This window comes from Cylas formicarius, unplaced genomic scaffold (assembly GCF_029955315.1).
Source record: "Cylas formicarius isolate icCylForm1 unplaced genomic scaffold, icCylForm1.1 PGA_scaffold_9__14_contigs__length_23061073, whole genome shotgun sequence".
In the NCBI taxonomy this organism is placed as follows: domain Eukaryota; kingdom Metazoa; phylum Arthropoda; class Insecta; order Coleoptera; family Brentidae; genus Cylas; species Cylas formicarius.
The window spans coordinates 3,229,673-3,253,578 of record NW_026844365.1 but is presented as its reverse complement, the minus strand read 5'-3'; the positions used below and the strand labels follow the sequence as shown (position 1 = coordinate 3,253,578).

General features: G+C 41.5%; 1 protein-coding gene across 2 annotated transcripts in view; it reads right to left on the bottom strand.

Annotated features, from left to right (window-relative positions):
• Positions 1-10,244: 10,244 nt before the first annotated feature.
• LOC132707418 (uncharacterized) overlaps positions 10,245-23,906 on the bottom strand; it is a 71,037-nt gene continuing 57,375 nt past the window's right edge. For both annotated transcript variants that reach the window (XM_060679267.1, XM_060679266.1), the window contains exons 4-6: positions 18,183-18,307; positions 15,015-15,235; positions 10,245-11,612 (exon numbers count right to left, since the gene is read on the bottom strand). In XM_060679267.1, the coding sequence (XP_060535250.1) occupies positions 10,995-11,612; positions 15,015-15,235; positions 18,183-18,307 (964 nt within the window). In that variant the 3' untranslated portion in view covers positions 10,245-10,994. The remainder of the gene's footprint in view (positions 11,613-15,014; positions 15,236-18,182; positions 18,308-23,906) is intronic.

The window sequence follows — 23,906 nt, the reverse complement described above, 5'->3', positions numbered from 1 at the left end:
AGAAGATATATTTCCGTCAGATTCTGAGTGGGACTGATACTTTGCTTAGTTTTTTCGTTTTTTTTCTTTTTATGCGTATTATTCTTAGGCATACGAGAACGACCTTATCCCCTTCAAAATACTCTCCATTACAACTAATACATTTGTCCCAGCGGTGCTTCCACTGTTGGAAACATTTTTTATATTCATCTTTGGCTATAGCCGACAGCTCATCCCTTGTTTTTTTCTTGACCTCTTCAATGTTTTCAAATCGCCGTCCTTTCATGTCCCTTTTCATACGTGGAAATAAGAAGAAGTCACACGGAGCGAGATGAGGCGAGTAAGGTGCATGTTAGATATTGAGAATGATCACTCATCCTTGTGAGGGGCGAGGGAGGCGGTGCGAGTTGAGGGAGGGGATGAATGTTGACGGTGAGTGTGAAAGTAGGTAGGTTGGTGCTAAGAGGGTGGATCGAATGGCTTTGAGCGGACCAATTTCTGCTTATATTAACCTTAAATTTTATTTTTTGATTTTAATTATATTTTAATATGTCGAATAAAAATTGACTTACAAAAAAGTTTCGGTCCGCACTTGAATTGGCCGAGAACCGCGCGTTTCGCAATTGAAGTGGGCCCGAAACAAGAAACGAATGGCGGTGGCCGGATCCGGCATCCCGGACCGGAATAAATATTTAATCTCTATTTAAATTAAAGGGCAACTTCGTTTGCGGTTTAAGTTGTGTTTCGGACCGCCGCTTTACAAATTTCGACGGTGGCTCGTTTAAGTTAATTTATTTTCGATGGCCGGGATGGGGGGGGGGGGCGGGCCGCCGAGTTAATTGGTATATCCGCGTACATCATCCGGGGGCCATTGTGTTCGTAAATACCGGAGCGGCAGGGTCCTTGCTTCGGATGAATTACGGCCGCGTATACCCGAACGCATTAATAAATGTTTGTGAACTTTCGAATACGCCGCCCCTAATGATTTCGCCGGATTGTTCGGGAGGGTTTGATCGCGGAGCGCGCGTAAACAGCACCCCCGCCCCCGTCCCGCCAGTCTACGAGGATCGCTCGCTATAGTGGTAGTATAGCGGTTTCGGTTTTAAGCGAGATGGTATAATACGACCAAAAATATAGTGCATTTATTGCTTTGATTTTTTAAGTATTTTGCAGTACCTGAACCGTAGACCTTCTCAGGACCGTGGTAAAACCTATACCAACAGATATTTACTCTGCATTAACACGAATGTTTGTAGAAACTTGAAATTTTTATTCGAAACGTAAATGGACCGTTTTAAATTTGAATAGGTATTTATGCTGCTGGGTATTTTTAAATAAGTAGAAACGTTTGTTTTAACATAGTTCACACTGGATAGTTGAAAGCGTGATGGTAATAAGCAGTACTCTGCCCTACAGGTAAGTTTGAAAAAATTCATTTTTGTCTTGTGTGCCTGTCGATTAACAAGGTACATCATAAGAATACAGATAAATATTTATTAGAATCATACAATTAAACATTTTTTGAAGGTTCCTGTTTTTTAACACAGTGAAATGTGGAGACACGAATGAAGCAGATGTTCCCCTGTTACAAGAAGACAAGGAAAGTAACACAGAATATGAAGACGAAGTGGAGATGGTAGTCGAACCTAATGACAATTTAGAAGACGAACTACCTCAGCAAATAAAAAAAACGTATCCATTTGTCTTCGGATGATAGACAAATTATTTTGAATGTTAACAATTTTATGAGAAATTCAGAATCAAAACAATTGATTCGAAGCCAACTGTAAGAAAAAATTGTTGCGTGGTCTACCCACCATCACTTATTGAAATTCAAAGAAAAACGTGAACTCTTGCCTGGTCAGAAATCTACGGGACTGGTTAAGTTGCACCACAAATCAGATATTTCAATTAACTTTAATAAGAATATCTGTAACCTTGATGCTTTCCAAGTAATGAAGAAGAAACAATCTTAACCGATTCAAATAAGACAACTTTTTATCCGGAATTGTTTTTAATCAGAGAGAGTAGATATGTAAATAACAACGCGCAGACAGACAGACACGTGATTGTGAAACTTCCACAGGCTTCTGTAACACATTTTCGTGACGTTTCGCGTTTCGCCAATCATCCTGTTGACTTCTTCAGAGCTTGATTGAAACTGGCTCGCATTTTACTCTGTACCTGCTTATATCTTGTTTGAGGGGGTCACAACACTGTCTCGGATGACTTATTCCCATATTGGTGACAGGTAGACACCCGAGTCACGATTAAGATTGTTAGGTTTACAGATTTCTATAGACTCTCGGATTTTTCGTTGGTTGATTACGTGCAAGAATTTTAGTTTTACCGAATAAAGTTTTATGTGCGGTTTTGTGAATGTGTTCGTCAACAGCCGATGAGTTTATTTGTCTTAGTCGTAAGGCTCTTCATGTTCTTTGAGCCTAGTTGATATTTTTCGTCCAGTCCCTCCAATGTATTCTTTTCCGCATATGATATCTCAAATGGAATTTGGTCTTTGTAAATCTGGTTTTGACGTTTTCTTCTTTAAAACTTTTGATATGGTGGTCAGCGATGTTTTTAATGTAAGAAAGGACCACAGTGGCGAAGGTAGGATTGCTTTCGGCCTCATTGCTCTTGGAAGGTTGTGGTGGAATGTATTTTTTGATCTAGCGCTTAATATCTTTAATGTGGCAATTATTCAAGAGAAGAGCAGAGGTAAGGTGTTTTAATTCTGGTTTCAGTGACTCGGGCTGAGATAGTTTTACAGCTCTGTAAACAAGAGAGTTGATAACCGATGATTTTTAGGCCGGATGGTGATGTGACCATCGAAACCAGCTAGAATATCTTGTGTATCTAATGTTTGTTGTTTGTTTTGCTTTTTTTGTCAGTTTTCCCTGTAAGGGGTTTTAACAAGAAAGCTAAAGAATGTGTTGGAGAACCAATGGTGCTTTGGGAAGACGAGGAATTTTGGCCATGGGGGTGACAGATTTTTTCACGGAGTCTGATAGGGAAGAAGCCTTAATAACAGATTTGAGGTTGCTATCCATATATGACGTAGGATATTTTTTAAGTTGACGATATGATCCATCTGTAAGAATATCTCGAATCTTTTGCTGATATTCATTTGTGTCCATGACCACCATAGCATTTCCTTTATCTGCTACCTGCCATCAGTCATCCGAGACGGTGTTTATGCCACTCAAACAATATATATAAGCAGGTGCAGAGAAAAATGCGAGCCTGTTTCAGTCAAGCTCTGAAGAAGCCAACAGGATGATTGGCGAAACGTCAGTAAGTTCGACTCACCAAAAACCGACGCAGGAGGAATCCAGATGATTTGTAAAAAGTACGTGATTGTGAAGTTCAATTTTAATAGGAAAAAGGGAAGTCAATTAGGTAATTAACCAGTTTATACAGAAAAACTTGCGATCATTTTGACTTAGATTTTAACGATGAGAGCAACGATAAATTTTTAGAAACCCATTAGGACCTTTTCAATGGAGTTTTTGCAGTGCCCAGATAACAGAAGCATGGTCCAACCTGGGCTATTATTATTGACCTCGCGTGTTTCTATAATATCTTTTCTCCTTTTTTTGTCATTGTCATTCCATTGGTTTCTCTCTTTAAAATCATTTAAGACTTAGAATGCAAGAAAGAGCGAGCTCTTGCCGTTCCAGTTTAGATCGATTTCGCTGGTAGACGTCACCAGCCGCAAGTTTGGAAAATTTGGTCTTTAATACGAACCCTGTCTCGTTTGGTTTGCCCTTCTCGCCACGTCGGCGACCGCAATTACCGTCGCCGCGGTTTCGGAACGCAACAAACTCGCTCCTGTTACCCTTCCGTCGCCGCCGCGCGTACTAATACGATTCCGCAAGTTTACCGTCCGAATACTTCGCAGACATTCGGCATCGAAATGGACATGCGGCGGTCGCAAACCGCCGCCAAACACACATACACACTCGACCCGACCCTAAACAAACAGGCGATGCGCCCGAGTAAACTAATATGTGAAATGAAACCACCCACCGTCGCATTTACTTTGGCCGGGATTAATGTACGGCGGAATTATGATCAGGCCAGACGGACCGATCCCATTTAATGTGAGAATATAGTTGCGGGGCCGTGTACCGAATACGGTGCATGATATAATTAAGCCGACCCAGATCAACACCGATATGCATGCACGCGTTGATAAGCGCTCCGAATCGGGGCCGGGAGGGGTGTAAATGCTGCAGCCCTCTCAGCTAACGTCGTCTGTACACGGCGGTCAGTCTTTGCTGCCAAAAGTGACTCAGAACCCGCCTCACTATACTACTTGCCTCGCTTTTTTCCCCTCGACCAGTGTTTATCTCTATACCTATCACTCAGAGATCACTTATAAAAGAATATGCCAAACTCAGTTACATTTGCAACAAACAATGTCCAAAAAATTATGGGAGGAAACTAAAGGATACGCCTGACTATCGCAAAAGCGCCACACTGAAGTTCATGAGTAGTATGGTAGAGCCGGTTCTACGCCACTTTCGGCGAGAAAATTTGAACTTCTTGAACCAGAAGAATTTTTTAAAAATATACAGGGTGCGCCGCAAATTCAAAAAAACTGAAAAATGGGTCCCTCTATTATTGAAAATTGGCAATTATTTGAAAGCTGTGTTTTAAATGTCAGTTTATTTTACATGACGATATAGCCCATATAGACAGCTTAAACTTTTGTATTTACGATTTTTAAGTATTGTACATTGTGTTCGCGATATTCCGTGCAATATTAAAAATCATAATAAGTATTCCAAATTTGTAGCTACCGACTTCAGACTTGGGAGAGAAGTAGAAGTCGGGATCCGCATTTAGACTCTTTAACTTGGGAGCAATAAAATAAAGCGAAGTATTTTTTTTTAATTTTTGTATTTTAAAAAACTGCTTCGCGCTACGATACATTAATAATAATAATAATAATAATATTAATAAGATGGTTTTTGACACATGTGCTTGTACTTGATAGCAGCCGCATCGGTGACAATCAGGAAGGTGAACGACGTTGGGAAATAATAAATCTAGGTTTCGAACAAGAACGCTCGCATAATGCCGCTTTGCAAAGGATATAGGAAACTTCGTCACAGGATTTGGCAATCCAAACTAACTGGGAATGACAAGGTTGCCGTTAAAGTCTCAGTTTTCGTCGTCTTCCTCAGGATATTACAAAAACTCAGCCCTGTTCAGATATGAATTGATTCTCCTAAAGTTGTTGCCCTGTTCAGATATGAATTGATTCTCCTAAAGTTGTTGAGATAACGATTTGTTGTTATCATTTTAAGTTGACTCGGTAAGTGAAAGAAAACTCTACATTGCCCTCAGTTTGGAATCCTGTTATCGGCTTGTGACCAAATACTACCAAAGAAGTAGTTACTTTAAGTCACTTCTGCCTCCCCCGTACACCGATTTGTAATGTTGGGATATCAACATTTTCAAGCCAGCAATACGGCTGTACGGTTATTTTCTGTTGAACTTCGGTGGTCCAGAGAAATGTTTATATTACAGTGTCAAAAGATACAGTCAGGACGATACCTATCGTTAAAGACGCCAGTTGGTTTGATGTACATACGGGAAAACTCGTTCAAAGAGATACGTGTCATGTTCGTTTCGAGTGTCACATGTTCTGGGAACGCCAGCTCGCTGCCTGTCATAAAGAGACTCGTCGCCGCCTCGCGTCGTTCCACCCTCTCTGTAATCGTAAAACGGCCACCCTCCCCGCCCCGCTCGTTTTAACGAGGGTGCGCGGCTGTGGGGGGTGCTGCATTGTTGTCGGCGAAATCACTTAAGATGTAGTTCACCTGAAGCACGGCAGTAAATTGTGGTCATAACGCTCCTGGGAAATCAAGAAAAACCCCGACGGCCGCTCTTTCGAACTCTAACCTTTCTTTTAAGGGGGAGGCGGAAACGACCGCCGCCGCGCGTGATCGATAAACGCGATTTACTAACCGGAGGTGGTGGTTCTTTTGGACCGTTTAAACATGTACTTCGAACTAGCGGGCTCGGTGTAATCGAATCATCGTTAGGGCCGGGGGAAGCCGACTTCAAATTTAATTAATACGAAACGGCGAAACGTCCCCGTCTTATCTACGGCGCGCACCCCCGTTACATTGGGGTGAGGGGCTCGGGATGTCGTCGTAGTCGCCGAAATTGGTTATTTATTGCGGGGTCCGCGCCGGCCCCAGCTACGGCATAAATTTTATTTGCCTCCCCCCGTTCGTTGTGGCTTTGCCCGCGAAAGGGTTAACTCGGATACAGGCCCGGCCCCTAGATTTGGGCTTATGTAATAGCGACAGATTTCTGGTTGCGTTAGTCCTTTTTGATGGTACTAGTATAAGAATTGGGTTCTGACCTTTCTTTCTATGTCATTGGTAATTTTTAGGTTCTTTTCGTACGCTGTTCTATGCGCCTTATATCCAAATAAGAAGTGCTCTCAGTTAACCAAAGCTATATTCGTTTATTTGCAACATTAATAATAATTATTATTTAGAAAAAAGTCCACGTCTCTTCTCGGGTTTGAACCACTATGCTGCGTATAACATGTATATTGCCGTAGTACGAGCTGGATATGAAAGAAACAAAGTAGAGTAACGATATAATCCCCCTTAACTTCAATACACTTATTACATCTCTCTATTAACACCTCAATCCCTTTAAAAAAATATTCTTCTGGTTTGTCTACCAAATGAGTTAAAACAGCCTCTTTTAATTCAAATTCGTCGTTAAACCGCCGTCCACGTAAGCTCTTTTTCAAATATCCAAACAAATAATAGTCGCTGGGGGCCATATAGGGCTGATGACCTATCTGTTGGAACCCACACTCTAAAATGGCAGCTTGTGCAACACCAGCAGTATTAACAGGCGCATTGTCGTGCAAAAGACGCACGCCTCTGGTCAGTTTTCTTCTACGTTTTACACGTACGCAGTCTCGCAGTTTATGTAATAATGTTGCGTAATATTTACCAATCTATCAAAAGAATTCCTTCGCAATCCCAAAAGATCGTAGCCATCACCTTTTTTGTTGACTGCAAGCCTCTGAATTTTCTTGGACGTGCTTCACCCTTACGACGGGACTCCATTGATTCTTTTTTCGATAGAGGGTCATAATAGAGAACCATAGTTTCTCCCGTCACAATAGTTTTTATTACAGGCTTCGGTTCTGACCCGCAGAGTTCCAAAAAAGACCGCGCACTGTCGACACGGCGTTGTTTTTGAATAGCCGAAAGATTTCATACATACATCAATGATCGTGCAGGATTCGACAAACAATTGTATCAGAAAGCTTAGTTATTTCTGAGATTTCCTTGACCTTTAAACGTTGATCACTCAATAGGTGGTATCGCAATAATATTTTCCGTTATGACCTCCACTGGTCGACCAGTTCTTGAATCATCTTCAAGGGACTCCTGCCCCATTCGAAAACGTTTTGAACATGCTTTCACTACAGGATACGAAGGAGAACTTTGGCCGTACACACCATCCAGCCTTCCTTTAATAATTTTAGGTGCTAACCTTTCTTTTGTCAAAAACTTCATGACTGCTTTATACTCAATTTGCGTTATTTGCGACATTTTTTTCGGACACGTCTTGTTTAAAATGCTGTCAATAAAAAACTGTTTGACGCAAGACTTCAATTTTTTTTGCAGTTTTATCGTGATACCTAAGCGGCATCTATGTCAGGCCGGGAAATTTTGGCGCTAACCTCGTAACCTACGCCAAATTGTCCGTTGCTAATGTACCTGGAATGAAAGCAGACGAATCTATACACCACCATGTTTTCGTTTTCTCTCGACACAAATATGATTGAATGCTTTCGATACCGTGAGAAGGAATATTAATAAAACGGTGTCTTTAAAACCGTATACGGATAGAGCGACACACGGACAAATTCCGATATTTTTATCGATATGTACGCGGTCCACCGTACAACCCATCGCTTTTAACGTGCACGACGACAATGTGGACGATATTTGCGAAATAAAAGGACGTCCCCGCTCCCCGGCCCGGATCCCCCGCATTGACAAAGACGGACCCGGCGTTACGGTGAAAAAAATTATGGAAACTGACAAAATAACGGACGTTTCAATAAAGAACCCGCGGCCTTTGAAGGTCCGGACGCGGGATTGAGCTCTTTTATGGTACGGGCGTGAAACTTTTATTCGGAGTATCGCCTCGTTATACCGAATCCGTATCGAAGCGCGTATTTTTTTCTCTCGTTCGTCTCTTTACATCGAATCCAGGCAGGTCGCATCGGATGAGCGTCGAGCGGACTCGCCCCCGCCGTCCCCCAGGCTTTCGATTACGCACGATCGGGTCACCGCAGTTAACAATGGCCTTTGTGCACACACGCGGGACGGCATGGGGGGAATTTACGAGTGTCGCGCCGTATTTGCGGACGTGCGAATAATTAGCTGATGGGAGCTAATTTAATTAGTACTGTAAGTGTAATAATTCAACGCGCCGGTGGCGGCGATTGCGTTCGATACCCGATCGCCCTGTCGGGGGCGGGTCACCGTCCAGCGCGCTAATTAGCGGAATAACATCAAACGTTACCAAATCAATCCTGCACGAATTGCGCAGGGCTCTCCCAACTCATTCGGTATATACGGGGTACTATTTAGGTACGCTACCGAATTTCGAGAGAATTGGGCGTGTTCTCCCGGAATCCGAGGGAACCGAGACGTTTCGACCCCTAAGTTACGGACGACAACGTTTTAATAAAACGCGTTCTTCAAAGGATAAAAACGACCGGTCCCTACGTGCGGAGAATTGAGGCGGTGATTACACGGCGTCGTTTGTAAAACAATCCGCGTCCGCCATTTATGTTGTAGTGAAACTTTACGGTCGATCGTTATACGCCGACTATTTCCGCGCCCGTTTTTGTTTCGTCTCTTCGCTTCGTCTTTCGTCAAAGAGACGCGAGCGCATCCGGTTTTCCGAGAGGGACGAACGGGTATAAAATATAAAAACAAGGATGAACGCGTCGAGATCGTCTGGCCTAGGGCCGACGTTGAACAATGAACGAGTTTTGATGCCGGATAAAGGAACCCTATTAATATTCCCGACATCAGGTAATAAGGCCCCTCTCATAATAGTCCATCTCCCCCGTATTAATGTTTAGCAATTCGGGCGTCGACATTCCGCTTTCCCCTTTATTAATCGGGAATTTCGGGATATTTATTGCGGGCATTTGTCCCGCGACCCCGTTTCCAGGACGCGGCCGCCGCATCCCCCGCGTCATTGTTGTCTGGGGCGGGGGAGGGGATTGATGTCCCCGGCAATTGTTGTTAACTAAACTGGGAGATTTGAGTATGGCGTTTAGTTTCGCTTAACGGGACGACACTGGTCGATATCAAGAGGCGCCGCCCAATCGTCGCGGCCGCCCACCAGCGTGGTCACGTCCAAAATCTGCGTGATATCTGATATCACATAAATATTCATCTAATATCATATAAATATTCGAAAGGATGAATTGTCTTGAAATGCTATTTTAGGATTTGCTCTAGTAGAGTCTATACGCAACTGTTACGCCCTCCATAGTAAGTATTTCCAATTATAGACTGACCAAATGCTTCGGGATTAGTGTGTATATATTTTTAACCAATGAAACGCCTAAGTTTCGTCGCTCAAACAGAGATGCTTTTTACATTTTTAAACAAAAATTAACCAATAGCCTGTGCGCGCGTTTTCAACGAATATTGGACGCGTGATGGAAGAGCCGGCGGGTAATTCGCGTGAAATTAAAAAATTCCAATTAAAGATCACAAACATGGCGGTAATATTTTCCGGCTAGTAAACACCGCGAGGCTGGGAAAAAGCCCGGATCCGGTTTCCCTATTAAAAGTTTTTAATTCCCCTTTCGTAGCGTCGTAGCTAAACAAGTTCCGACGAAGAATATTATATCCGCCGGTACTTTATTCGTGCGTCGCGAAACGTCGCGTCGATTGTTCGGATTCGCAGAAACGCTCCGGGGGCGGGGGGGGGGGGGGGGCAGGCTCGGTTTTAATTAATCCGTTGTTTGTTTGGTGTAACTGTTTATTTTGCGATATCGGCCCCGCGCTGAATTTGTTTCGTTATAAATAAATAACGAGCGATGCGTTAACATAACATTTTCGATAATGACGACGGGGAGTCGCGCTCAGGAAAACAACACGCGTTAAATAACTCGTACGTATATTAACAAACGAAATGTTCAACAGATCACAATTTTACATCTCATATAATATACAGGGAGTAATGATAGTAATACCGTATATCACAGCAATTTACAGTTAATTTAGTGTACACATATGTATGTAACGAGTGTCCCAGTAAGGCTAACTGATATACCGAATCAAACAATTGGCATCTTGATTTTTAATCTCGTTTTCTTCAATATTTATAACATTAGTCGCGAATTTTGTATTGTTGCACTCTTATTTGACTATGCAAGGACGTAAAAAAAAGCAATAAGTGGATTTGAAACGAGTTTAAAAAATAAAAATGGCAATAATTTCCGCATTTTTCTCTCGACCAGCTTATAATTTTTATCAATTCACCCCGTCGTCCTTATTGCGACACCCGGTATGTATCTCGAAAGTCCCGCGTTCACAACTCGACGCGTCACGATCAACATCTATTTATAATTCACGATATGGGTGGACGATTTGTCGCTCTACTTCCGTTCACCGAATACTTCTCGTAAATAAAATATCCGAAGGGCGAAACAACAAATATATCAACCCGCGGAGGGAGCGAGGGGATTAACGATTAACATATATGCGAGATAAAAACGACCGACGCGCCAACAAAATTGCACCATTTAAAATACGCACGACAACGTAGTCTGCGTATTAGACAAATCGACGCACTAAATTTCCGCCGAATTTATCGTCCTTTTTCGGCGAGCGTATCGCGTTCCGCTCGGTTTCCCGGCCGCAATAGCACTCCAGCATTATTTACACACGATTTTAGAACACCACATCGCCGATTTCGAACTCTTCGCGTCATACCGCACTGCCCGAGTAGTTCAGCGCGTTATTGGTCCGTTTGGCGGTACCATAACCCTCGAAGCTAGTCTCCGGTACTTGAAAACTTTCGATTTTCACACATTTCTTGGCCCCGCCGCTTCGACCCTGTTTCTGGTACTGTAGCGTTTTGCTCTTGCCGCAGTACCCGCTCGAACTGTTGGAACTCGAACTGCCCACCTCGGACACACCGAGGAAACCCTGGTGCAAGGTGGTACCTGCGTGCGGCATGGTGCCGTACTTGCTGACGGGGGCGTTGGAAAAACTCAACGAGGTGTGGTTTTTGATAGTGATTGGAATAGTCTGGCCGGCCAGCGAGTGGGCGGAGCAGAATGCGCCTTCGGGCGCTGAAGCTCCTCTCAAGTCGGCCGCCGCTGCAAATTCCAAACAGGTATTGGTGGTACAGACGTCGGGAGGAGTTTTGTTGAGCAGGGGACCGCACTCAGTAGCTTCGTACTTGTCGAGGGGGAGGTGACCGACTTGGAGAGGATCGTACTGGTGTCGCGGTGACGGGTTCGAACGGCGCACCAGGTACTCGGTGGAGAGACGCTGATGTTCGCGCATTTTGCGTTCCGCTCCGGGTACCATTTCTCGCACCTGAAAGCGAATTGTAGATTAGCGTCGCCATTAATTGATTCTCGTTGTCAAAGAGATAACGATCCGGTTCCGCTTCATTTAACTAATACTTCGAAAGCGATTTAATTTCGCGCGAAACGGCCCCGATTTTAAACCCGAACGCGCGCGAAGGTGTTATGGCAAATAATTTCGAAATTAATTTTCAAAGTTAGCTAATTAGCTATGCGGGGAATGCTCTTTGTTTACGCTGAAACTGGCGCGGCCTGTTACCCCGTTTAATCGTTAACAACTTCGCCACTGTTCGCGCTGTCGAGAACGTCTTCCTCTCGAATCGTTTCCGATCCCTTATGGTTTAAGCTCTTAGTCGAAGTATTTTCCTGTACCCTAATAAGACAGTGATGGCGGTGAACTGGATTTTCTAACATTTCGCTGTTCTAATACGACCAAAAATATAGCGCATTTACTGCTTTCACGTTTTAAGTATATTACGGTTCAATAACCGCAGACCGTGGTCCAATCCCAATAGGTACTTATTCTGCATTAAGTAGATCTGGCCTGAGATGGATCGTAACGAATATTTGTGGGAACTTGAAATTTTTATTTGAAACGTAAATGGTCCGTTTTAAATTTGATTTAGCATTGATGCTAAGGGGTATTTTCCGTTAAGAATGAGCGTTTATTTCAACATAGGGTGATATGTATCTTAAGAGTTTAATCTAATAGATATTCATTCCAATTAAACATTTTTTGAAGGCGTCAGGGATTCAGAAATGATTGGGTGAAAATGCCTTTCTTTTGTCTGCCAAAAACGTCAAAGATTCATGTCCGCGGAAATATTTGACGACTGGTTTGAAAATAAACTGTTCCCAAAACTATCGCAAATACTGTTGTGTTGGACAATGCCAAATATCATTCAGCGCAAATTAGAAAAATTCCAAATATTTCTTTAAATAAAGAAAAAATTAAAGAATTCCTGTACGAAAATGATTTATATTTGAAGAGCTACACGAAAAGACAACTTCTAGAATAATTAAAAATAAAACATTTAAAATTAAATACTACACAATCGATTCGATAGCACAACAAAATGAACATGAAATCTTGAGATTACCCTCGTATCATTGTATATTTAACCCGATTGAGATGACTTGGTCTGAGTTGAAAGCGCATATAAGGAGAAATAAAACAGCAGCAAAATTTAGTGATTATACCATAAACGTAATTCGGCAAAAGGTAACTAAAATATCAGTACAAAGTTGCTCTAACTCTAAAAAACGAGTAATAAAAGAAGAAAATATTTATCGAGAAAGATTAGTGGCGGAGTTGAACTAGATGGCGACTGATACTTCATTCATAGTATGTAAAAATTTAATGAAATAAAAAGTAATAAATTGTTACTTCGTATTAATTTTTGTATGTACATGTTTCAAGAATTGCTCAGCGAAAATGATTGAAAACATACTTACATCCCGCTTCTTAGTGTGGGTAGATAAATTCCTAGGAATGGTTGCGTGTCAAGAGTCTGCTAGCCAGGGTTTTCTATAAGGGGCTGCGGTTTTGAAATAATAAACAGTAAAAGCACTATATTTCTGGTTGAAGTATAACACTAGAATGAATTGTATTTAACACGAAATTAAAAGGTTCGTTGTTACTCCGTTAAACTGCAAACAACAGTCCTTTCGTCCGATATGATCACGGTGGACAGGACAAGATTGACGATAGCAATTGGGGCATTGTTATATAACTACAGCTTACAGGATTTACCTAGCACTTACGGGAGCATAAGCACTGATGCGTCGATGAAATGAAAAACAAACAGTGAAACCGTTACGTATCGAATAAAGCAAACGGGATTGCGTGAGTGCAATGTCGATTATTTAAATGGAAATATAATCCACAAATATCAATCGACACCCTGAAATGTGCAAAGGCGACTGCTAGTATTACCGCATTCCCTGGCACTATCGAATGCGAAATTACGTTATAACGAGAAAATCTGAAAAAACCGCCGTCGAAATAAAATATGCCATCGAACTTTGTAATTCCGTTCCTCCGATGCGGCATCGAATCCGCCGCGTCGCAGTCGCAAACGGTATTAGGTTAAATGAACTCGAAACCCACGTCCCGCCATGGCGCGCGACTTAATAACGTCAAAAAGAATGAGAAAACTATCAATCATGCCGCAACGGGACGTAATAAATCTGACAGGTTAATCCCGGGGATTGTTCGACGTTCGGTCCTCCTTCTTCACCCCTCCCCCGGGGTCTTTAATCTAATCGTCGAAAGCATATATCTCGGGGGAGCTTCCCATTCGAGGACCGTTGTTCGCCCTTATCTTGTCGCAATTTTTAACGCCGCAGAAAAAGGTGTCGGAACGTCGGCGTCGGGTCTTCTATTATGTTCATTCGATAGACCACCGTATCCCTATCCGAAATCTCAGACATCGCATAAGTGGCGACGTGTGCCTAATGGTTGTTATTTTCTTAAAAGCGTTACGAAATATTACACCAACAAAAACTTTTGAAATTCAACGGAATTCCTGATTTCCTTGACGTCACGCGTCTAATCCGGAAGTTCTAGCTTTCATGTTTTCCGGACGCGACGTCAGAGGGCGGATCGACCGCGGGCGGTGTCCCCTTTTACTCGCAAGTCGAAGAAAATTTTAAATGAAAAAAGTTTGAGAGGAGATTATTTTGCGCAGAGCGCGCTTGTAAATTTAATGACGATAATGCTTAAATGCTAAAGTTTCGGAAAACTCGGAACCCGGGGGACGAATTCGAATGGAGATTTGCGAAGACATTAACAAGGTTAAACCTATTTGCTATGAAATTTATTTAACGATAATGGAAACGAAGGGGAGGCAGTTTTTAAAAGTTTATAAAGGGAACGCGGAGATAATATTACGTAGCGAGCTGTTGAATCTGTCCAATTAAAATTGAATGTGAGATGGGGATATCCAAAACATCGAGCTTTGAGTAAAACTGGAAGCTACAACGTAGGCTTTGTGTTTCTGAAGTGAAGTTTATAAACATTACATCACAATCTTGTTGGTCGTTGTAGCTAACATTGAGATAACCGTAAACATTTCGGAAATCGTATGTCCATCGGTAACTTAATATAAATTAAAGAACATCCGTTAGATTCAATAACTCGCAGATCTGTGAGAGCGGGAGTGAGAGGGAAAATTCGTAAACTTGGCGGATTACACGCGATCACGGGTGCCCTACATCATCATATCGGGCCAACTTTCGTCGAATTCGGCGTAAATTATGAACGGGGAAACAAGAAGCTCGGCTGGGAAATTATTGTTCGAGCACGTTTAATACAGCGCCGGGAAAAGTTCACGAACCGCGCGAACTTTGATAATTGCCCTACAAAAAGGAAAACTTCCCCGTTTGTGGATTGACGTACGCCAAGACTCACCATCTCGTCGACTGACGAATATCGATGGAGGTAACCAACGAATACCAGGGCGGACGCGACATTGGATAACACTAGTGCCGCCCCCGCTGTGAAGAAACACCAACCGTAACGGTAGTCGTATACGGGCCCCGACGAAGGATCCTTGTGGTACTCGTAGATTTCAGCTAGAGTCTCGGATAGAGCGGACGTGAACGTGACTAGGCCTGCTGCCAGAGATAAACCTGAAAGAATGGAATAAATTCTATATGTTAAAACTGTTAATTTGGACTTCTATTGTAGTTATTTGAATTATATTGCGACGCTGTTTGCTTTCCTCAATGAACGCTGTTTCCTTGACCTCTCCTGTATGAATACTGCTTCCTTCTCTTGTACCAATGCTATTAGTATTTGTGTATTATTTATGCCTGTCAACGTCCTCATATTCTCCCTTGAAATGTTTTGTTGTTGTAGTCGACAAATCTCATATATCATTAGTTGTATGTATTCACAAATATTTGAGATTCGTGCCACCTCTCCCCCTCTCAGAACCCCATCCCTCGTAAAAATCGCATTTTATCGGATGCAACGGGCGGATGTTTCGATACCGGAGGCGAAGTTTGCTTTGTCTTCCGACGGCTTTGCGTTAAGCCCTCGACATCTACAACAAATTAGTTTTGGAACCGGAGCTCTCGGGCCGCGTCGACGAGAGAAGGGGCGAACGAAGTAGAGGCTCTCCTTTTCGGAGAGTCTTCGGCTCGACAATCCGCCAAACAAAGAAATCACGCGGAATCAAAAGGCCGAGAGGGGTCGAACTCGACCTTTTGTTGTTCGAACAAAGAAGACGCGCGTCTAATTAATTATTTAAAAGGGGATCGGCGGGTGGGTTAGGGGTTGACGGGGGGTGGATCTCTACGCTAATTGCCGCGAAACTATTCCGGAAAGTCTTATTATTTAATGTCGTCGATACTTCCTGCGCCACGCTTCAAAGTCCTGGCCGGGGTAGGGTCGTCTCCTCGAAAGGTGCTTAACGTCAGAAAGTTTTGACGAGCCCGCCATTAAAGGGGGACTGTTCGGGGGATCTTTTCGCCGTATCGGGGACCTCGTTTTCACGAATTGGGGACGGGCTCCTTGTTATATGTATATCATTATTGCAACGTTTTTCCGAACATTTCAATTATAAAATTGGCATATTTAAAAAAAAAGAAAAATGTATATAAGGAACACTCAGTAAAGCAGCGAACAGGGCGTAACGGATGTCTAGGTGTGTGCAAATGTATGCCCTAGCTCGACGACAACCAAAGTAAATTATATCGTTACTAAATCTCAATACTAATAATAAAAAAAAGGAATCTCAACGACGCGACGGTCAAACCGAAAATTAGAGTGATATAGTGAAATAAAACAAAAATAGATTACCGTTACACGGGTTCTAATTTTCCACTCATCTTGGACGTTAATATTGCGGAGCCTACATCCGATTAATGGAGAAACCGGTCCGATGTTTGGTGGCTTAACAAAGAGAAATCATTTGACTTCGATCTAAAATACGCAAGTAACAGAAATAAATGCCAAAGATACCGAATTACGGCATGCTCTGAACAAAATGGACGAAAGGGAAGAAAAAAAACGTACCGTTGTCGGCCGAATATCCCCTTACGGGAGGTTGTAGTGCCGAAAGGAAAGGTAAAGCAAACCCAAAACGCAAGATAAGGCACAACGACTAAATTAAAACCAGCACACAGGTGCCAAATCCCTAAAATAGGTAAAATTTCCACAAAATTACGAACCTCTTGCTTGGAGAACCCCGACCAACGGAAAAGTGAAGCCGGGAAAACGCGCGATTTGCGTAGTTAGACCAAAGAACAAAATAGATAGGGTTGGGTTCTTCTAACGAATCAACATGGATAATAGAGACTATGTAATTGGAAAATTTTACAATAAATTGATGTATGTGGGTAGCAATCGTCGAGATTTTCTACATATAATTTTACGAAGGCTAGTAGATACTGGAATTTTTCTCAGCCGAGGTATCGATAGTGCGAATAAAATTGATAGTCAATGTATGGCTCAACCCTAGAGGTAACCAAAGTATCCTATCGGGTGGTACCATCGATCGCTGAATAGTTGCGCACCTTGCCGTGTGGATCGAATGTAATTATTAGTAAAAAAAGGAATGCGAAGAAATATTAAATTATGAGCTGCTAATAAATGGCATGAAGACAGTGACGGTATTTAGGGAGCGAAATAAAACTCTTCCGATCATGCAAAAGTGCCAAACTTAACGCGCTTTACTGGTTGCCTACTAGACGTAGCGGTAACCAACGAAGAAGATCGCATACCGGCTGATTGACGTATGAATAAATAACCTCTCGGTCAGATCAATGTTATTCAACATTATTTTCTTCGCAAAGATTGACTTTAAAACAAACAGCCGTATGTAAGTAAGCAATTGTGATTTTGACTGCCAGTGAAGTTTCAAGAATAATTGCTGATTCTACCGTATTTCATTACAGCTCGAACAACAGCCAAACAATAATAACGTGAAAGGAGTCTTTCCGATATCCTGCCGCTATACCATTACATAGAGGAAGGAATGTAAAATCACTAGCAAAAAGTAGTATCTGTAAGCAACGACCGATTTATCTTCCCAGAGAGAGAGAAGAAAGCCATCAGACACATAAAGTAAGATGAATTTGAAGAAAAGTACCAAACGCACTAGAATGGAGATTGGGTGTGGCGCCTGCGCGGCAAGTGCAGGGAACATTCGTTGGGCGTTTTCGCCTTTTTAAGGGTGTCCTTTTTAGAATGTCGAGGTGCTCGGGGCCCTCTTGCTCCGTCGTTTATATTCCTTTCGGTGCGGCATCCGGTAATAACCCGGAACCCCGGAAAAAGCCGCTGGTAATCCCTTTATCTCTGGCCCTACAAAGCTGGCCTAAGCCCTCGCGCTGGGGGCGGCGTCGCGACTTCGCCGCCGCGGAGGTTATTAAACGGCCGGCCGTTTATTTACTAAACCAGCCGTCACCTCCTTAATTTGGTCCGCTCCGTACGGTTAAATAAACGAGCAATTTGTCAAGCGTCGCGTCGCAAATCCCGAAAAATTGTCGGCGGCCTGCGGGAGCGGGAAAAATTTTCGGCTCGGGGGCGGGGCGGGAGGCAATTAATTCGAAAGGCCGGAAAAAGAAAACTTACCGCCGAGGATGAAGAATCCGCTGGCGACGACCGTCTTGCTGTCGTTGTTGCAATGGCCCAGGAGGCCGAAGAAAACTGCGGCGACGAGGAGGACGACGGCGACGCTGCACAGGACCGTGCAAGACCTGAAACCGGGATAAAAGGAGAATCAACGCGAACGTACCATTCTTACTGTACACAGTGTTTGGTAATTAATTTCATGTATTCATGTAATTCATCCCATTTCGCTAAAGTTTACCTTGAGAAAGTTAATAAAACTTTGATTAGTATTAAAAGTAATGCTCATGGCTCAGACAATATTGATATAAAAATGATTCTTCTGACTACTACGTATTTAGTGGATCCTTGTTAACAAGTGTCTGCTGACCGGGGTTTTTCCGGATTCTTGGAAGCAAAGAAAGAGTGTCCAAGTAGCATTAACGATTTTAGACCAACCAGTTTGTTGCCAACCATCTCAAAGATTAATGAAAAAATTGTAGCTAAACAACTTCGTCAGTTCCTATGGGATAAGAAAAATACTTTTGGTGCTAGTGAAGCCTCAAATGCCGCTACTAAAATAAATTTATATTTAAAAATAATTTCGGAAGTATGTGCGGCTCACAACCTATTTTTGAATATTATCAAAAAGCAGATGTTATTACGTTAAATGATGAGATTACGGTTTGTATATTCATAAACATTTTCTCAGTCAGACGTCAAACTTAAACCCTGTGATATGTTAATTTTATCCAATGTCAGTTATTGGAGTATCATCTATTGGCCAGCTGTCGAGACTTCGACAACGACTTCAGAATCCTTGTATTCGTTTTAGGTACAACATCAGAAATTATGACCATATTTCAGAGTGCCTCTCTGATTCGGGTTGGCTCAAGCTGAAGGACCGATACAAAGTTCAGTTAACGACCTTTGTTTTTTTGCTAATCATAATCGAGCCACCCGTCATTGTTTAAGGTATTGAAGATATATAACGTCCCTCCCCAGGATAAAGTCCTGCGGAAAAGCGTTAATATTGTTTAGTAAGCACGCCAGTATCTAGCAAAAAATATTTTACAGTAATCAAAATGTACATACATAATATGCCAAAAGGGCATGTAGGATTTAAACAATTAAATTAATTATAAGTCCGAAATTCTTTGATGGGTAAGAAAGTGCGAATCATAACACCACTAATTATGAGCAAATGTTTTGACCGTCACCAAAATGTATATACAAAATGTGCTAAAAGTAGGATTTAAACAATTTAATTAATCCGAAATCCGAAATTCTCTGACGGGTCACTCCAGAATTTGCCGCTGAAGCTGGATGTGGATACCGTTTTAGCTGCTAAATTTAATAAATTTGTGGATGAAGGGCTTTCCTCGTTAGTATACAATTAAGAGGCACGCCAAAGGACGGCATATAGTCGACCGCACTCGACGCAACTATTGCTTTCATTAGAAGCGACGCGGAAACAGTTGAAAGCGGCGCTTCAAAACTTCACACGATAAAAACTTCCAGGCGGGAGGTTGCAGGAAACAAACGAGATTCGCTTCGCGCCAGAAGTCGCCGAGACGGATTTGGGAGGGGGCGGTTTCAGATTTGCGTCCCTCCCGCCGCTCCCGATCGAAGTTTCGAAATTTAAACCGAATTTGTTAAACGGTTCGTGTTTCCTTGACGGTCGCGACAATATAAAAGCCCGGAAAGTTCCGGAGAAGTTGCGGCTCTCGCATCAAATAAATCTAATGAGTCGGCCGGAATACACATATCGGGATTTGACGATAACGAGGCAAAAGTTTGACTGGCGCGGGGGAACGGGAAGCGAGGCGGTATCTCGAAAGTTTTCGAGGACGGTTTTGCTTCTCTGCGGAGCTGTCGTTTAGGACTAATATAGGTGACTATAGCTTGTTACTTTCGAGAAATCGATGAAATCGGATTTTTCGAAACTATACGCGCTTGGCAACGAAAGTCATATCTCGGCGACGGGAGGTCCTAGGGGACCCCCATTGGTACACAAATGATCAGTGTCGAAAAAAAAATTTTTTTCAATGTCTTTCAGTTCTCCGTTTATCTGCAGACCCTATAACTTTCGAACGGTTTAAGCTATGGCGTTCAAATTTGGATCGTTTCAAGAAGTCCACGAAACACATAGGCCAAGGGATTTTCGACTATTATTTGGACATTGCTATGAAACGCGATAAGTGCCCAAAATTTAAAGCTAGTGACTTCAAATTTGGCAAATAATTAGAATTTGGTCCCCTTACGATGCCTATTGAAATTGGGGGGCGGCAAGTATTAAAAAAACGCGTTTGCAAGGGTCCAGGAAAAAAATCATTTCTCGAAAACCGAAAAAAATCTTGAAAGGAAAGACGCAGAAGATTCGGCTATTAAAGAAAATTTTCTATAACTAAAAGACTATATTTAAGATGTCAGTTCCTTTTACATGACAATATAGTCCGCATAAATAGCTAAAACCTTTGTATTTAAAATTTTAATCTATTGTACAGGGTGTTATCGATATTTCAAGTTCAGATTTGGCAGATAAGTGGAAGTCCAGACCCATACTTAAATTATTAAAGCTGGAGGCAATTAGGAAAAGCAAAGTATTTTTTAAAAATTTTAGAAAAAAAATATTTGGTTTAAACAGTATCACAGGCTACGTCGATTCGCGATTTTCGATTGCCTTTTGGATATTGCTATGAAAGACGATAAGTGACCGAAATTTGAAGTAATCGACTTAATATTTTGCACATATAGCTTTGTCCAGTCACGGAACCTGTTGAAATTGGGGTGGTGGGGGCTCGGGGGAGTCAGGAAGTATTTAAAAATCGCGTGTGCGAGGGTGTCCAAAAAAGATCATTTTCCGAAAACCGTTTACGAGACCAAAAACCTTCTTGAACCAGATACGGCTGTATAAACTTTTATTCTTGACAATATTATTGGCTATAACTGAAAGACTATGGTTCCGATGTCACTTTCTTTTACATTGCGATATAGTCAGCATAGACGGCTAAAACTTTTGCATTTAAGGTTTTCACCTATTGTACAGGGTGTTCACGATATTCCGTGCTATATAAGAAATGTGTTAGTATTCCAAATTTGCAGATATCAGGTTTGAATTTAGCAGCAAAGTCTGTGTCCGCATTTAAACAGTAGGAATTGAATGCAATCCAATTTCACTAAATATTTTTTACAAATTTTTTACTTTTTTTTTGGTTATTTTGGCGTCCAGAAAAAAAAATGTTTTTTCAAAAACAATTAATCCGATCGACAAAATTCTTGAACCAAAAGACGCGGAATATTCGGTACTCTTACTTTGATTTTAAGCATTTTTTCGATTATTTGCATGGTCAACTAGAGACAAAAATATAAGACACCCTGAAAATTGTTCTTTTCCAGAGTAAATTCTTTGCCGTAAATCAAAATTAGTAGAATATATTGCTAATTGGTTAATTTACTTACATACGCTGTTCGAGACATTTGAAAAAATCCAAATGAAATGTAATGTAATCATGTAATATTACCACGTACTGCATGGTTTCGCAAAAACGAGTATTTTCTTGCAAACTACTTACTCTATTTTGAATTATATTTAAGGTGTGTCGTTTATGGGCAAAAACATCTAAAATATCATAAAAAATTAAGTTTTTGTGGATAAATTATTGGGGGCAAATGAAAAACCATTACAGATGCGATAATTTGATTTGAACAGTATCGCAAACCGTGTCGAAAGAGATTCTCAGCCCGAGATATTTGACAAAATATTGGAAATCGCTATTATTTAAAAAAAAATATTTACTAAAGTTTACTAAATATTCAGTAAGGGATAACCGTCGACATGATATTCGTGATTGAAAGAGATCAATGAAGGCAGTTCGAGATACATTGAGGGGACTAATATCTTTATCACTTCTTGTGTACTTACTGGATTCAAAAACATTGAGACATCATTATGTATATATTTAGTTGACGAATTGGATGGAACCAGATCTGTTTTTTGTAAGTTAGTGGAGAGGTTACTTGATATGTTTACAAAATTGGAGTTAAATTCTTCTGAAGTAAGCGAAGAATAATAATAAAATTTAGTTTTGGATACCTTTTTGGTTTATGTTTATTTTATTTTCTTAAGTTTGTTAATTATGTTAGACAATTCCATGTTTTCGATTAGGTTGCTAAATGCATAAAGGAAGTTTAGCATGGTTCTGAACTTAACTCGCTGGTGAACCATTTCCTATGGCTATTTTTTATGTAAACTATTTTCGTCTTTTTTGGAAGCACTCCCAAAACTTAGATACTAGACTAAACAATGTTAATGGCGTGTACGCGTCTACTAATCATCAACTTTTTAGGCGACATCGGACTAACGAATATAGTAATTGCCATTTGGTTCTTAACCAAACCAAAACTTATTGAACTTGTTTTTTGGGCATTTTCACGAAATTATTGGGTTTTTCGGAAAGTCATTTCGTTTTTTTTTGGGGAACATGAAAGACAGTTTTCGTATAATGAATAAATATTTTATTAAATTATATATTGGCCATTCTGGTCCAACACCTTTTGCCATCTTTCTGGCAGTAACATAATTCTCCTCTCATAAAAGTTTTGGTCCTTGCTGGCAAAAAACTGGTTCAGGTGGTTTTTGACATCTTCATTTGAGGTAAAGGTTTTGCCATCCAAAAAATTTTGCAGGGACCTGAACAAATAGTAGTCGGAAGGCGCCAGATCTGGAGAATATGGTGGATGTTGCAGTACGTCCCATTCAAGCTGTAAAAGTTTTTGGCGAGTGACCAAACTTGTGTGAGGTCTCGCATTATCCTGGTGGAACACTACACCCTTCCTGTTGATTAATTCGGGCCTCTTCTCTTTAAGTGAATCATTCAATTTGTCCAGTTGATGACAATAGACTTCTGAATTAATCGTTGTATTGTCCCGCAAAAGCTAAAAAAAAACGATTCCTTTGACATTCCACCAAACGGAGAGCATCACCTTTTTTTGGTGAATGTTGGTTTTGACACGCTTTGAGCCGGTTCATCTTTTCTGCTCCATGACCTTTTGCGTTTAACATTGTTGTATACAACCCATTTTTCGTAACCAGTAATAATCCGCTTCAAAAATGGATCATTTTCTTGACGTTTGAGGAGCAATTCACACACGTCAACGCGACGACACAAATTTCGCTCCGTAAGGACATGGGGCACCCACACATCGAACTTCGAGGTTAAGCCCATGCCTTTCAAATGGCCATAAACAGTCGAATTCGACAAATTTAATCTCTCACCGATCTCTCGTGTGGTTATTCGCCGATTTGCATCAACTAATGCCTTTATCGCATCTTTGTCAGCTTCGACCGGCCTTCCAGGCCGTGGTGCATCTTCGACATCAAAATTGCCGGATCGAAATTTTGCAAACCAGTTCTGGCACTGGCGTACTGTTAACACGCCTTCTCCATACACATCCGTCAATTTTTTTCTCGCTTGGATAGCATTTTTACCTTTTCTGAAGTAAAAAAGTAAAATATGACGAAAATGCTACTTATTGCTCTCCATATTTAAAAGGGCACCAACCAAAAACTACTGCGTAGAATTAATAGAACTTTTTCACACACAAGCCTTGCAATATCAGCTCTCAAGACATATAATGGTTATGCGGCTTAAGTGTGAAGTTGGTTTCGAAAAAACGTAATTAAGTCCTCTGACGGGAAAAAACGAAATGACTCTTCGAACAACCTTATATATATTTTGACACGAC